The 15123-nt window shown below is 35.7% G+C and overlaps 2 protein-coding genes across 4 annotated transcripts in view; one reads left to right on the top strand and one right to left on the bottom strand.

Moving 5' to 3' along the window:
• Positions 1 to 4949, top strand: part of LOC125653734 (phosphoserine phosphatase-like) — a 34641-nt gene extending 29692 nt beyond the window's left edge. For all 3 annotated transcript variants that reach the window (XM_056144511.1, XM_048883319.2, XM_056144512.1), the window contains exons 4-6: positions 289 to 434; positions 1253 to 1401; positions 4334 to 4949. In XM_056144511.1, the coding sequence (XP_056000486.1) occupies positions 289 to 434; positions 1253 to 1401; positions 4334 to 4441 (403 nt within the window). In that variant the 3' untranslated portion in view covers positions 4442 to 4949. The remainder of the gene's footprint in view (positions 1 to 288; positions 435 to 1252; positions 1402 to 4333) is intronic.
• A 3462-nt stretch (positions 4950 to 8411) lies between these two features.
• Positions 8412 to 13727, bottom strand: LOC125655293 (uncharacterized). Its single transcript, XM_048885538.2, has 3 exons — positions 12701 to 13727; positions 9468 to 9770; positions 8412 to 8847 (listed from the first exon to the last, which is right to left on the bottom strand). The coding sequence occupies exons 1-3, from the start codon at positions 12912 to 12914 to the stop codon at positions 8615 to 8617; spliced, it is 750 nt and encodes a 249-aa protein (XP_048741495.1). The 5' UTR covers positions 12915 to 13727; the 3' UTR covers positions 8412 to 8614.
• Between the last annotated feature and the right edge of the window lie 1396 nt (positions 13728 to 15123).

Raw genomic sequence — 15123 nt, 5'->3', positions numbered from 1 at the left:
TGACTGTCCATGTCCCTTTCATATCTCTTGACTGCCAAAGTGAATACCACTAGGCATATTATAAAGCAAACACTATTGAACTTCAATCAGGGGCAGATCACTCTATTTCTAATGTTCAGTGTATTACAACAGACATACAGAGGGTATATCACTGTATTGAGAATTTTGATTGATCAAATAAATGTTTCAAAGTATTCTTATTGTTTTCAACACCACACAGACTGTTCTGTTATAATTTTGTATATATTATTTTACATTGTGACGATGCTCTGTGTTTACTGTTGACAGGGAATTAATTTCGAAGCTCCACGCCAGGAAAAGGGAGGTGTACTTAGTATCCGGGGGATTCCGGAGTATCATCGAACCATCAGCCAAGGCACTTAACATTCCAGCCACGAACGTTTTTGCCAACAGACTGAAATTTTACTTTAATGGTAATCTTTTAGCTTATTTGCTGTTCTGCTAGAATTTGTTTTTTGTCTGTCTGTCTCTTTTTCATGTGATTTGTTTACAACTTTAATCTTAATGATTTAAAATTTAAACTATTATACACATAGAGCACTTAAAGGTCAAAGTAACAGCTGAATGAGTGCTACAGGTCAAGTTCGTTCATCAGAGATTTAAGTTAATGTGAACGTGGCAATGCTTAGGTGTATTGAATTTCAAAAACAGATGCCATCTTTTTTATGTTGATATTATGTGTGATAAATTTCTTCTATAATTTTATTGACACTAGATAAAAGTAAAATAAATATTTAAGAGGAGCAGAGAAGGATCGACTGTCTTAATACTTCGTTATGGTCTATTAAAAGCCCGCTACTTTAAATTGTAAACTTCATTGACCCCTTGTGGTCAGGTTTAGGCTCCAGGGCACAATCAGTATATACTATAATGTTGATATATACAGTATATAGGAAATTGTATTGAATCATAGAAAGCCAATTTATCAAATAGTCATGTATAAATGGGAGATAATTTGTACACATTAGCATAATCTACATAAAGTACATTACTTAAATTTGTGAAATTTGATGTATGTATTTATAACAGCCAATACATTACATGTATAAAACCAATCTATGTTATATCTTCTTTTTATTTTATGATTACTATCATAAAAATCCGAAGGTTAAGGGTAAATGAAAAAGAATCTGTGATGAATTAAATCATGAAGCATTCACGTATGTGTAAGTCAATATAACTGACCCTTAATGAAAATCATCAACCTGAGAAACCAGTCGACATTTTACAGGTGACTACGCAGGATTCGATGAGACCCAGCCAACTTCGTCTTCTGGGGGTAAGTCCATCGTGGCGAGGATCATCAAGAAGGAACATGGTCACAAGATGTTGGTGGTGGTGGGAGATGGGGCAACTGATATGGAGGCAGTACCCCCTGCAGTAAGTTTGACCTTCTATCCTGACCTTGTAATTCTACAGTTTATACAAGTTCAAAGGGGCATGGACACGGTTTTGATACAAGACACAAAGATGTAGACATCTCAACATTTCATTTTAAATACAAGACATGAGCCCTGTTTATGTTTAAATGTCATGTGACTCAACTATCAGCGTGGTGTGAAAGTCGACTGTTTGTGTGAAAAAAAAGCTTTTACAAAGAAAATTTCTGTACTTTCATCTTCGTGCTAGCTCCCTAAATTCATTTATCATTAACGTATGTCGAAATGTAGAATGTTTTTGACATACTTTTTAGAAATCTTGGTGTTCTCACCTCCGCACGTGGTTTCCTGGCTATGACAAGCGTGTGTTGACAAACATGATTTTGGGAGTAAGATTTTATGGAAATACAAAGTATATCCTGTGTAAAAAGATATTCTAATCCACTTATTTATAAAAGATCTTTATTTCTACAACAAAACCTGTCAATTTCAATTGATCCATGCCCCTTTCAGTTACCGGCAGTGAGTTATGATTAAGTCACCTGACCATATACAGTGGAACCCCGTTATTACGTTTTCCATTTTGTCAAGATAAAATAACGTAATACCGGGGGCAACGTAATAAACGTTCCCAGTGAAATCCGTTAAAATTATCGTTTGGAAATTGTATATCGTCCGTTGGTACTCCGTGAAGGGGTGTGTGAATATATGTTTACTGTTTCTTTGTTTAAAAGACTATGATACTTTGTTTTATTTACATCTTATCTTTAATGTCCGTAATTCTTCATGTTCTTATCCCTTTTCTTTATTTCTGGTGTAGGATTCATAAGGATGTTTTGATAAACGTTGCTTTTCTGCATTCGTTTGGACCGCCATTTTGTTCAACTTTAAAACAATGCGTTCATGTAAATTTCTCTCAATAACTCGTTCCGGTTCGTATTCAACATTCGTATTAAAAAAATAACAAAACATCGTTTTTATTAAGTTCGCTAATTACACAATACACAACGCAAAAAAAAAAAATACCATCCAAAAAACAACAAAACTATAGACACAAAACGTACACGATACCCAACACTTACACACTTTTCTCACCAACGATAAACATGGAGAACAATTTAAGCGCAATCCACATAAAAAATATAATGATGCACGGAGATTTCATTTACAACGCTAAATGATGGCACTAAAATCACGTGCGCATCAGGGGATTTTAGAATATTCACAGAGGTAAATGCCATGCACGAATCGGCCGATGACACAGGACAGTTTGATTTGTGTATGTATGGACGAGATTTACGAACACCCAAGCTGCATGTCCAAACAACGGACAATTTTTTAATTCAACACCTTTAGTCACCTATGTCCAAGAAGTTACCCAAGCGGTTTTAACATTGCTACGATAAATCTTGTCTTTCATGTTTGGTTCCAAAGCTGTCCGTAAATAGAGTTTTAATAGCGAAGGTAATCACACTATGCTGTACAAGCAGGTAGTTGAGAAATTATTTCTTTGATTATCAAAATATGAAAAATGAAGTAAATTTCATAGAGTACAATTTCTAAATAAACATTATTTAGTTGTTTATCACTGGCTTCGATATGGGGTATTCACCTGTATTGATGTCGCTAGATCTATCAAAGCGTGATCAGTCAAGCATCTCTAATCCCCAAACAGACCAGGAAATTTACGTGGTGACTGCCTCAGGCAGTCAAGGTGTGAATGGCTTATTATTTTGAGAATCACTATTGAATAATTAGGGGTTTATTACGTTTTCGTCGGAATTTTTACAACATAATACCGAGTCCCGGCATCTTAGGACAACGTAATAACGAGGTCTATTTTATATAGGTTTGTTAAGAAATGGATTTGTGTTTTGAAATTCCAACGTAATATGCGGACTAACGTATTAAAGGGGGAACGTAATAGCGGGGTTCCACTGTACTTTATATCGCCTTATACCGTATTAGTGGAATGTTTAGTGGGACACAAATTGAGCAATTTTCCCCATAAAAATGGGTATATATGTTTAGCAAGAGCTAATTTTAGCGATTTATAATTCCAAGAAAGATAACTCTGACCTCCAATATGAATAAATTGTTAGAGAAATTCAATTTTTGCAATCTCATCGCTTTTGCTAATAATGCCAAAATTAAATCCTCACTAAAAATACTGCTTATTGATGATGCAGTTTATTTATTAATGCAAGACATTTACAGATTGTGTTTATTGGTATGTGGTATGTTGTTAGGTTACCCGAGTCGGTGACCTATTGCTCTATCTGTTTTTGTCTGTCGTTGTGCATAAACTTTTCACTTTTTCCACTCTTTCTTTACAAGCACTAGCCCAGTTTCAACCAACTTACCACAAAGCATATCTTGGATAAAGGGGATTCAAGGCAATGCCCCCTTCCTAAGGGAGATAATCAAGAAAAGACAAAAATAGGGTGGGATCATTGAAACCACTGGGTCAGAAAAATTGTAATTTACATGAAATTTTCCTAATACACATGTATAGTGCAGATTCTATTTTTTTATTTTCAAAATACCACGGAGGTGGGGTGGGGTTCCAATAGGGGATAAAAGTTTTACATGGAGATATTGAGGAAAAATCATTGACATATTCTTTGTTAGAACAATAGGGCCACAATGAGTCATATCAATATGCAAACATCTCCAGGTAGTACAGGTTCAAGTTTGAAATGGTGGCTCTCAGGGGTAAGGTGGAGCCTCAGTATGGGATCAAAGTGTGATATGGGGATATATAGGAAAAATCTTTCAAAAATCTTCTCAATAACAGCAGGGCTTTGATTAGTCATATTCCCAGGTAGACCAATTTACTTGCTATATATATGCAGATTGGCACAGGTGTCTGTTAAGGCCCATGGGCCTCTTGTTATAGAATGTTTTATTGGTATGGTGGTACATTTTTGCAGAATGCCTTTATTGGTTATGGTGGAAATGTGGTCAGGGAGTCGGTGAAAGAGAAGGCAGCCTGGTTCGTGACAGATTTCAGAGACCTCATCCAGGCACTAGACAGCTGAGACGTACCTCTATACAGAAACAACATCACATAGATAACAAGCGCAGCCCAGAAGTTTCCAGAAGAACCAGTCAATGGAATTGACTTAGTTTTAACATATGAACTCCCTGCACTGGAGAGAAACTGCCATCTATTTTTGTCAACCACTATCTAGTTTCCAGATGAGTATGCGAGGCAGGTATAGGAGGTACCTGTTAATCTGACAGCCCATCCGTCAGAGAAAACATTTCAAAGAAACAAAGTATGAAATTCAGATCTTTTTGTGAAATCAGTGTAGAACTTTCAAGAAATTTGTATTCACTAGTATAAGAGGGAAGAAAGAGATTTTTTATTTCTCTTTATTTGTTTTTGAGAAAACCATTTTTATGTTTTACGTATTATGTTTTAAGTACATATGCATGTATGTTTTGTTTTTGTTTTGGGAAGGATTATTTTAATAAAAATGTTTTTATTATTTTACATGTAACTGCCCGACAGGTGCAATCTTCATTAAACTTCTCTAAGCTGTTTTTGTAGTTATATTGTATTATATTAGTATTGCAATACATATTGTTGTCATTTTTATTTTGTAAACTAGCTGGCAAAATAGGGAAAACATTAGCATGGTAAGCTGATAAATTACTTTGAAGTTCTTTAATTTACAGGCAAACTTCAATAAAATTAAGATTATTAGCAGGTGCACATGCATAAAAAAGCCATGTAAAAAGTGTTTAACTAACTTTGTTAATTAAGTTGAAAATGGAAATGATTTTACATGAGGAGACAAAGTACATTGTACATCCAACAGTGTTGTATACTGGGGGTAGGGGATTCCATTGAATGAGGATTCGAGGGAATACCAATGTACGGCCATTTTATATCATGATACATTTGATATCGCGTTACATAATTATTGTGATACATTTTATATCGTGATACATAAATATCATGATACATTTTATATCACAATACATTTTATATCGTGATACATTTTATATCACAATACATTTGATTAAGAAACAGAACTGACACGCTTGAGCTATAAGATTTGAAGTGTTACGTAAATAGTGTGTTGTACATAAGCTGTACCATGGAATTTCTAAGTTTATGTTACTTGACATATAAATGTGATGCAGAATTCACGTAGAAGAGAGTGGTTATTACAGTGTGGTATAAATAAAGGTGTTTGATCGATAATCGGCGAATGTATGTAGTACAGGAGAGGAGAAAATCTATGTAGTACTGGAGAGGAGAAAATCTATGTAGTACTGGAGAGGAGAAAATCTATGTAGTACAGGAGAGGAGAAAATCTATGTAGTATAGGAGAGGAGAAAATCTATGTAGTACAGGAGAGGAGAAAATCTATGTAGTACAGGAGAGGAGAAGATCTATGCCTGAAATAGGAATAGAACCCAGGACCCCTGCATTACTATCCAGTTGTTCTAACCACTGAGCTATCCAGGCAGCCAGTTGTTCTTACCACTGAGCTATCCAGGCAGCCAGTTGTTCTTACCACTGAGCTATCCAGGCAGCCAGTTGTTCTAACCACTGAGCTATCCAGGCAGCCAGTTGTTCTTACCACTGAGCTATCCAGGCAGCCAGTTGTTCTAACCACTGAGCTATCCAGGCAGTATTCAATGAAATATAATATTTTTCAAACCCTTCTGAATTTTGAATTCCTATAAAATGTCAGTTAGATAGAGGTACAATGGAAGTTATACATGTAGATATAATTATACACTACTTGGGCGAATGAAGTAAGCATCAGTATTGGAAGCATCGTGTGTGGGTTCTTTACACACACATATATATATATATATATATCCAATAATAAGAGTCAAGAAACACAAAACTCGAATAACATTTCACTGTTAGCGCTTTCGGCTTTAATGCCTCTTCAGACAGTTATAAAATGAAATAATATTTTTAGTTTTGTGTTTCTTGACTTTTATTATTGGATGTATTTACTGTATCAATATCTGAAAGACCCATGAATTTCACTTTCAAATGCTGAGCGTTTAGAGAAGAAGCTATCACTACGTCTTAGGTTTCAAACTTTCATGGCTTGAGCGGGGCTCAAACTAATGACCTCCCAATTATGAGGCAAACGAGCTACCATGACAGGTTTATTCTTTTTTTAAATGATAGTAAACGAACACTTTTGACAAACTTACGAAGTTCAGGGAGGGAAAATCGTTATAATGAAAGGTGGAGATACTGAACAGTGATCAATCTCATAACTCCTATAAGTAATACAAAATAGATAGTTGGGGAAACACGGACCCCTGGATATACAAGAGGTGGGATCGAGTGCCTAGTAGGAGTAAGCATCCCCTGTCGACCGACCACATCCGCTGTGAGCCCTATATTTTGATCAGGTAAACAGTTAAATCCGTATTAAAAAACACTGTGCCAAGAACGGCTTAACCACTGGTATGAAACAAGTCAAGACAGCATTTGACCCAATGATAGGTTGTATTAGTAAACTAGATTGTTACATGTATAACAACCATAGAATTTGCAGAATGCTGACTTTAAACGAGACTGTTGAAACGCCTCTATCGTCAACTTCTTTGTTAGTAGCTTACCTCAATTTAAAATTGATCTTATTCAGAACAAGTTCCTGCGTATCGAAGCAGTTGAGAGGTATAAACACCATATGCAGGTGATAATGGAATATTGCTACAAAAATATGGGAAGTTGAAATCATCCCATTTATCATAAAGTTGGGATGTTAGTTTGCCATTAATATTTTCAATTAGATAATGAAGCAGAAGTGGACGACTCTGTGGTGTCTTTTATTTCGCTTTCACAGGGATATATGAATGAAAATTAGCATTGTTAGTAAATAAAATGTCATCAATATATAAAAATGTCAAATTGAAGACTACAGCAAGAGATTTTTTTCATCTCGCATAGAAGTTTTTTAATAAATTCTGATTCATATGAATATAAAAACAGGCCAGGTAACAAAGGAGCACAATTCGCGCCCATGAGAATTCCAACAGAAGAGCTGATCACCAAAGACCACGAAGATATTGTCAATGAGGAACTCTAGCATATTTTTTATTTAAACTTCAGAGTACTTGGCGCGTGAAATCAGAGTGGTGTTTAAAATTTTTTTTATGACTGATCACTAGATAAAGATAGATTACTCTCGTTTTCCATTATTTGTTGAAGCAACTGCCTATGATGTCAAAAAGTCTAGTCTTTAATATAACGTAAAGAGTGGTCGTGTAATGTGATGAAAAGTCATATACATGTAATATAAAAGTACATGTAACTAAGGAGACATATATGTCAACACAGCGTAACTTCTCCGCAGTAACATAGGCAAGTGGTAGCTTCTTCGGCAAACGCTCGGCATTTAGAAGTGAGAATCACGGGTCTTTCGGATATGACTTTAAAAGGATTTTCCGTGTCGCTACAGGCGTTGGCACGTTAACGAACTCTCACCGCTATGGCCCTGAGCGCTAAACATTCCAGGGCCGTAAATTACATGGAGGCGGAGGAGGCAGCTGCCTCCTCCAACTTTTGAGCCCAAAAAAATTAAAATTTAAAGTTCATTAGAATTTATGTTGTTTCCAATAACTAAGAACATGATGCCTCCCTTAAAAAGCATTCCAAATCTTTCTTTTAGAATGAATTAGTCAAGTAACATCTTAGAAGGCCCTAGAATCAAGGATTTTGCACGAAACGTGTTCAGTGTGCACAAAATGTGCTCAGCGTCTGGGGGCCTGGGCGGCCCCCAGACCCCCGCCTAATTTCCTGCCTCCTCCAAATTGAAGGTTAATTTACGGCCCTGCATTCATCTACATCTGGCTCTAAATTTGTGGTACTTCACCTACAACTGGTGACGTCTCAATACGAGTGAACATTCTCGACGGGATGTAAAACAAACAACCAATCAACAATCTTCTCTGCAAAAATCTGAACTCGACAATTTGAATTGTATGGCTCGTGGTACACTAGATACAAGGGATGGCTTTAGCTTTGGTTAACATTTATTCAACAAAGTGAAAGTAGGCAGAGATACAATGTACATGCACTAAGATTTGTTTAATTTCTCAACAATGAATTAATACAACTTTAAAAATGTGTGCAGAATACAAATCAATGTAAATATTTCGATATTATTTATCGTTGCATTTCCATCTGTTTAGTAGAAGTTCCATAACCGAATGTTTTATAAAATTCAGAGTCGGATACAGACATGCTCCACCGGATCGAAGACGATCTTGGACGTTTCCTCGTAAGTGCATTGTCCTTGGTGGACAAGTCTCTCGTTCTCACACACCACAAAATGTGGAGTCCACTCCCGCCCTGACCACGAGTTGATTCCATCCGCGCGTCCCTTACAGCTGGGGAACCTCACCTCGCACGGGATGCAGTGGGAGGAATGCTTGCACGCGTTGCTTTCGTACTCACCTAAAATCACAAGCATCAAGTAAAAGAGAAAATCATTTGAAATACTTATTTGGTTCTCAAGTTTACAATCACTGATATTTCAGATTAATAAAATTTGAAACAGAAGTTTTGAGTCTTCGTGATCGTTTTGGAAATCATGTATAGTGGAAATAGTGGAAAACATGTATAGTGGAAATAGAATCAGTTCAGTCCCACTGTGGTTGAATATGACAGCTGACAAAATACGTCACAATAGTCGACACGTCAGTTTTTCCTTGTGAAAACGGGTACGCACTGCGCACAGTGATGCTGCAAACCACAGCGGTACTCTGGCATACTGTTTGCAGAACAAAGAATAATTCTAATCTAGTTGTTTTTACTATATCTCTGTAAAATTATCATATCCATACAATGAAAGAATGTGTGAAACTTTTGTATTTGACAGAGGCCAAAGATTTTTACTTTTGATGTCACTTACGGACTGAATGGAGAGCATGGTTAAGAACACCGTTGTATTCTTTAAAAGGTTCCCTTATAGTAGAATAGGTACAATTGAGATTCAATATACGTATTCAAAAAAAGTCAGTTAAAAAATTCTTTAAACTAACTAGGTATTCTAAAACACGTCCTAATGATCTTACATGCATCCTTCGGTTCCCATCTGGTTCCACATTTGACATTTAATGGACTGTCACATCTCTTTGTTTCTGAATTCCAGAGGGTCGGGAAGGGGCATTCGAATTCTCCCATCATGCCTTGCATAACCTTGGAGCAGTCTATGTGTTTAGCACAGCTGTCGGGGTGAGGCAGCAGAGCTGAAGGCGCGCCTCGACACATGTCGGTGTAGGGGTTGGTTTGTGGTTTCTGGACCATTGGTTTTGGATCAAGGGGTTTTTCAATCATTGGCGGGGTCTTCTCATCTACCACTGACTGCTTTTCTGAACCTACAAAATAAGAAAAGTAATCAATTATAAAGGATTATCTACACATTATTCAGTGTAAAGTTTTTGGACGACCAGAATATCAATGTATCCTCACATGTTGAGATTAAAGACGTTCGATATATATTTCTTCATAGGATATAGACCTTCTTGTTACAATATAAAATTCCTAGAATAATCCATTATTAAGTCAGAAAAGTATACAGTGTTTCTATAAGCTATAGCAAATGCTACATGTATCACTAGAGTTTCAGAACTTGTTTAACAATGTTACACAGGGAAGTTAGAGTGATTCGCGTGATTTTTATGCGTGTTCCGTTTATGTTCGAATATCATGCGATAATTGTACGAAATATCACATGTGCGGATATCATGCGATAATTGTACGAAATATCACGTGTGTGGATATCATGCGATAATTGTACGAAATATCACGTGTGTGGATATCATGCGATAATTGTACGAAATAGCACACGTGTGAATATCATGCGATAATTGTACGAAATATCACGTGTGTGGATATCATGCGATAATTGTACGAAATATCACGTGTGTGAATATCATGCGATAATTGTACGATATATCACAAATGTGAAAATCGTGCGATTTTATAAGTCTAATATTAGAAATCAGGTGATTTTCAGGCACTTGTTTCGGATAATATTCTATTATACATGTACATATTTAATAGCATTCGCCGATTATCTTGTGGTAATCGACAGTATTCGAATGGAAATGTTGCAATTTTTATGCTACATTAATGTTGAAGAGATGAAGGACCAAAACTATATATAACATCGTTTATGATATCTATTATTGTTAATTCATTTACTAACCTAATTCTGCTCAAATTTAGACTATGTATTGTATTATCATCTTCAACCTTGACACTCAGTGGCGGATTTAAGGTGGGCGCAGCCGACGCCCCCCCCCCCTTAAAATTTTCAAATTTAAGGTAAAATGTATTAAACGATATAAGAAGCAATAATTTCTTCCACTCCCAGAGAAATAAATGACAAAATCTTTTAATTTCTGCGTCATTTTATTAATTTCACCTTATAAAAAATGATAGAAAATAGTACAAATGACTAGATAGGAGATATATTTCAAGCCCTGTAAAATCCAGGAGCTTCCAGGGGCTTCGCCCTGGACCCACTGGGGACCTAAAGGCGGCCCCAGACCCCCTGCCTTATAAAGTGCCCCCCCCCCCCCCCCCATAACCGCAATTCCTGTATCCGCCCCTGACACTAGTACATAATTGTGTTCTTTGCTTGCATTATAAGACGGACCATGTTCAAATGACTTTCCTTGAAATGATTTATATGAAAATCAGGTGTATATATTTCATGCGCGCGAATATCATGTGTGTTAGTTTTCATCTTCTTCTCATGCGAAAATATATTCGCGTGAAATTCGCTTACGAGAACCATGTGAGCTACTTCCCCTTCTGTATTTTCAAGAATAAATGTCTATATCCCAGTGGTGGTCTTTCGTATTTCGTTCAATTTTTTTTTTTTTTGGGATAAGATAATGATGAAAAGGTATACTTTTTGGAATTCCTCAACATGCAGTGAATTAAAGTTCCTGTATTGTAAGTTTAATTAATTTTTATATGCAAGGTTATTATGAATCATATATCCCCTATTGCATGATATATGCTAAATAAAACTATAGGAACAAATAGATGAGTATAATATACACCAATCATGATTTAATTGTGTCGTTCAACATCTTTTGCAGTACAGGGGACATATAATCTTTATATCCTTAAAAGTGTGTAATATGCGAAGCAGCAGAGTTCGATTTCTATCAACAAAACCAAATTGGGGGGGGGGGGGGGATTTATCTTTATTTTTACCCACACTTCTAAAGAAAGTTAGGGGTATATTGAAGAAATAAATATTATTTTTGAAAATACACGAGGGTAAATTATGTTTGAAAAGCAGCGCTTTACCCAGACATTAAAAGAATTCTATAGTTGATAGCCCCAGAACCGCAATCATCAATATTGATAATTGAGTAGCTTAATTAAGGAACATTTATGATATGAACACAGTGAAATGAAGAAAAAAATAGTTTGCCACGACTTTCTTACATAAAATGAGGAGCTCCAATAGCAACAATATGGCGGACGGATGGGATTTTACAATATTTACATTTCTAGTGTTTTTACCATTTTGTTTTGGCAGAAAGTGTCTTGATAAAACAATGCTGACAGGACGTCTTCAGACTGAAGATTTGTGGACCGCGTCACACGTCTCAACATACGTGTCACATGATGAAAAACGCAACTGGTGTGTTTTGAAAGATGATTTATAATATTACATTTTTGATATGTGCACGGTACTTTTATATGTCTCTACTGTCTCATTCCAGGAATAAATTATAGTGAAATATAATGAATTCGTTCAGAAGTATGATATGACGGTGTTAATTGTTTTCAGTAGTAACAAATGACATGGTCAACGAACTCTTTCAAATACAAGGATACATGGATTTTACTTGGGGGCAGTGAGAATTTGGGATATGAAATTAACAGCAAAATTTTCAATGCTGTTCACAAATCTATAATGAATTCAACCAGATTCTTATGATAGTAATATATAATTATGGTATTTATTTTCTCTTTACATAAATCTTAGGTGAGAACCTCGTAAGTTGTCAGGACTTGTGTTCAAACCTATTGTATATCATATATATATTTAAAATATGTTCAAACGAAATGTTTTTAGTGTATATTTATGCATTTCTAATTGGCTTACAATGCGTTTCTTTATAGTTGTTTCAGTTTACAATATTCACCTGTCCTATTATAAACATTGCGGTCTTCTCATCATCGTCATATTAGTACCAATAAGTAAAAACTATAATGTCATTATTACATGTAAAAAAAAAAAAAAAAGAAAAAAAAAAAAAAAAAAAAAGAACCTTACAAATATCCATGTAGGATCCGGCCGGTACACACGCCTGCATCATTTGATTGGCGACCGTATTTCCAGGACACTTGAATTCCACGGACTTGCCCAGAACACACATGGAGAAACTGCTGCAGTCTGTTTGCTTGGTCTTCCACATCCCTGAATGACACATGGAGACCACGTCCTGTGCTACACCCAACATGCACAAAACGCACACTTTCCAAAACATTGTTAATATTGTCTGTAACTTTCTCACCAACAAGCGACCCGTGTGCTGATTGATGTCAGTTTCCGAAATTGAGCCCTGTTCCCGCTGCTTCACTTCAGAATGATTTAGAAGAGATGCGATCCTTTAGGTAAATGACCATATCGGTTGTTTGTTTGGGACTATATACGACACCACTCCATATCAAAGTCCAAGAGATGCCATCAATACCATCCAATCTTTGATCAGGTCGCGGGCGACATTCAGGGTGGATAAACAAAATGCACCCATGTTTACAATGAGATACAGGTCCTGTCCTCCTGTAAGCTTCGTCGATATATACCTTTAAAGTTAATGGGGAGAGAATTTGTCCCTTAGACCCAGTGTTTGTGAGAATTTCGCTATCTTGACACCGTTAATCCCTAAACAGGATGGAAGTTTGATAATTTTCTCTTACACCCCGTCACCTAGGATAAGATTATGCAATCCTGTTTTCCACACTGGTTAACCTAAATACATGTATATCAAATTATCAAAAACTACTTTCTTTATCTATTCATTCAAATCATCTTTCAATATTTTGAAAAACGTATGATTGAAGATATTTATGTCACCGTAATCGGATATTCGGGGTATATAGTTTTGGGTTTCTTTGTGTGCCAGCTAAAGTTCTAACCTTTGTCATAACTTTTGAATGGATGGTGGTAGGGCTTTCATATTTCATATGTGCATTCCTTGTGACAAGAATCTTCTTTTGGTACCAAAGATTTTGACCTCGTGACCTCCTCCTCGTAGTTAATCTAAGATGCTATTTGCATGTAAATGTATCGCTAGACCATTCCTGTATATAAATTGGTCCTTGACGTTTTGATATATTTCTACAGTAGTGGTATAAGTGACATCGATATCATTCTAAATATAAAAAAAGCCAGGAAACAAAAAAAAAAAAAAAAACAAAAAAAAAAAAAAAGATTGTTAAATAAAATAAAATTTTACTATAGATCTAGTTATATATAACTACAAATCTGGTTATCTATAAATATAAATCTGGTTATCTATATAACTACATTTGGTTATCTATAAATATAAATCTGGATATTCATAACGACAAATTTGGTATTTTATAACTATATATCTGGTTATTCATGACTACAAATTTGGTAATTTGGTTATTAAAATAACTTATAAGTTGTTTATTTATATTGAGCAGTATAAAATACGTGCGCCTCCACTTAGGTACACTTCCTCATTTGTCCTGAATCTTATTGATTTTTCGTATGCAATTTGGATATAATAGCTTCTAGATTTTCGCTGTTGTTGTTGAATGTGGAAAAGCACCTAGATACTTATAGAATGATGAATATTCAAGGCGATCTTCTCCTATTTGTAATACATGATAACTTCTTCTTCGCTGCTTTTTCCGAATGTGGACTATTTTAGATTTGGTAGAATTTCAATTTATGCACATCCTCCACTTTTTCACCAGCTTGAAACAATATTAAAAATTGTGTTCATGTCGGCCTCATTCTGTGCTATCAAACGCTTTGTCGTCTGCGCAAAGAAGGACATTCAATTTGTGGGCACCGATTTGTATTCCATTGTTTAGGTCTTTTAATTGTACAGCAAGATCGTTGATGAATAAGGCAAAAAGTGTTGGCGAGAGATAATCCCCCTGTATAACTCCTGATTTACAGCCAAACCAGACTGTATAATAGTTACCTAAACGAACACGGGACTCGGGACTCCGATACAAGGACATCACCACTGGTAGAAATGACCATCCACTCCCTTCCTAATTAAACTGTATTTCAATACATCTCTATCTACCATATCAAATGCTTTTTCCAAATCGATTAAAGAAACAAACGTTAAATTCCTGTTTTTGATTATGCTATTCAGAGTGAACACATGATCCAAACACTTTCGGTCATTCGCACTGGAATCCGCTTTGCTCATCGACTAAAAGATCGTTATCGTCTAAGTTCGTCACCAGTCTTTTGTTCAGAATGGAGCTGTAAATGATGATTACAACAGAGAGAAGGCTTATTTCTCAATAGTTCAAAGGAAGCATAATTATATCATATAACTATGAATCTAGTTCGTTATAACGAAAAATCTGGCTATTTTTAACTACACGTACGGATTTGGTTATTCGTGGATACAAATTGTTTTTTTCTTTTATTACAACAAATTTTGTTTCTATAGCTACTATATACATCTATGGTTATTGAGA

This window comes from Ostrea edulis, chromosome 7 (assembly GCF_947568905.1).
Source record: "Ostrea edulis chromosome 7, xbOstEdul1.1, whole genome shotgun sequence".
In the NCBI taxonomy this organism is placed as follows: Eukaryota; Metazoa; Mollusca; class Bivalvia; order Ostreida; family Ostreidae; genus Ostrea; species Ostrea edulis.
This window is presented reverse-complemented; position numbering and strand designations above follow the sequence as displayed.

Excerpts from the sequence above, each read along its gene's own strand:
- LOC125655293 (XM_048885538.2), bottom strand. The coding sequence starts at position 12,914 with ATGTTTTGGAAAGTGTGCGTTTTGTGCATGTTGGGTGTAGCACAGGAC. Across the intron at positions 9,771-12,700 it reads CGGATCCTACATGGATATTT|GTTCAGAAAAGCAGTCAGTG; the intron begins GTAAGGTTCTTT and ends CTTATTTTGTAG. Across the intron at positions 8,848-9,467 it reads ATGGGAACCGAAGGATGCAT|GTGAGTACGAAAGCAACGCG; the intron begins GTAAGATCATTA and ends TTGTGATTTTAG.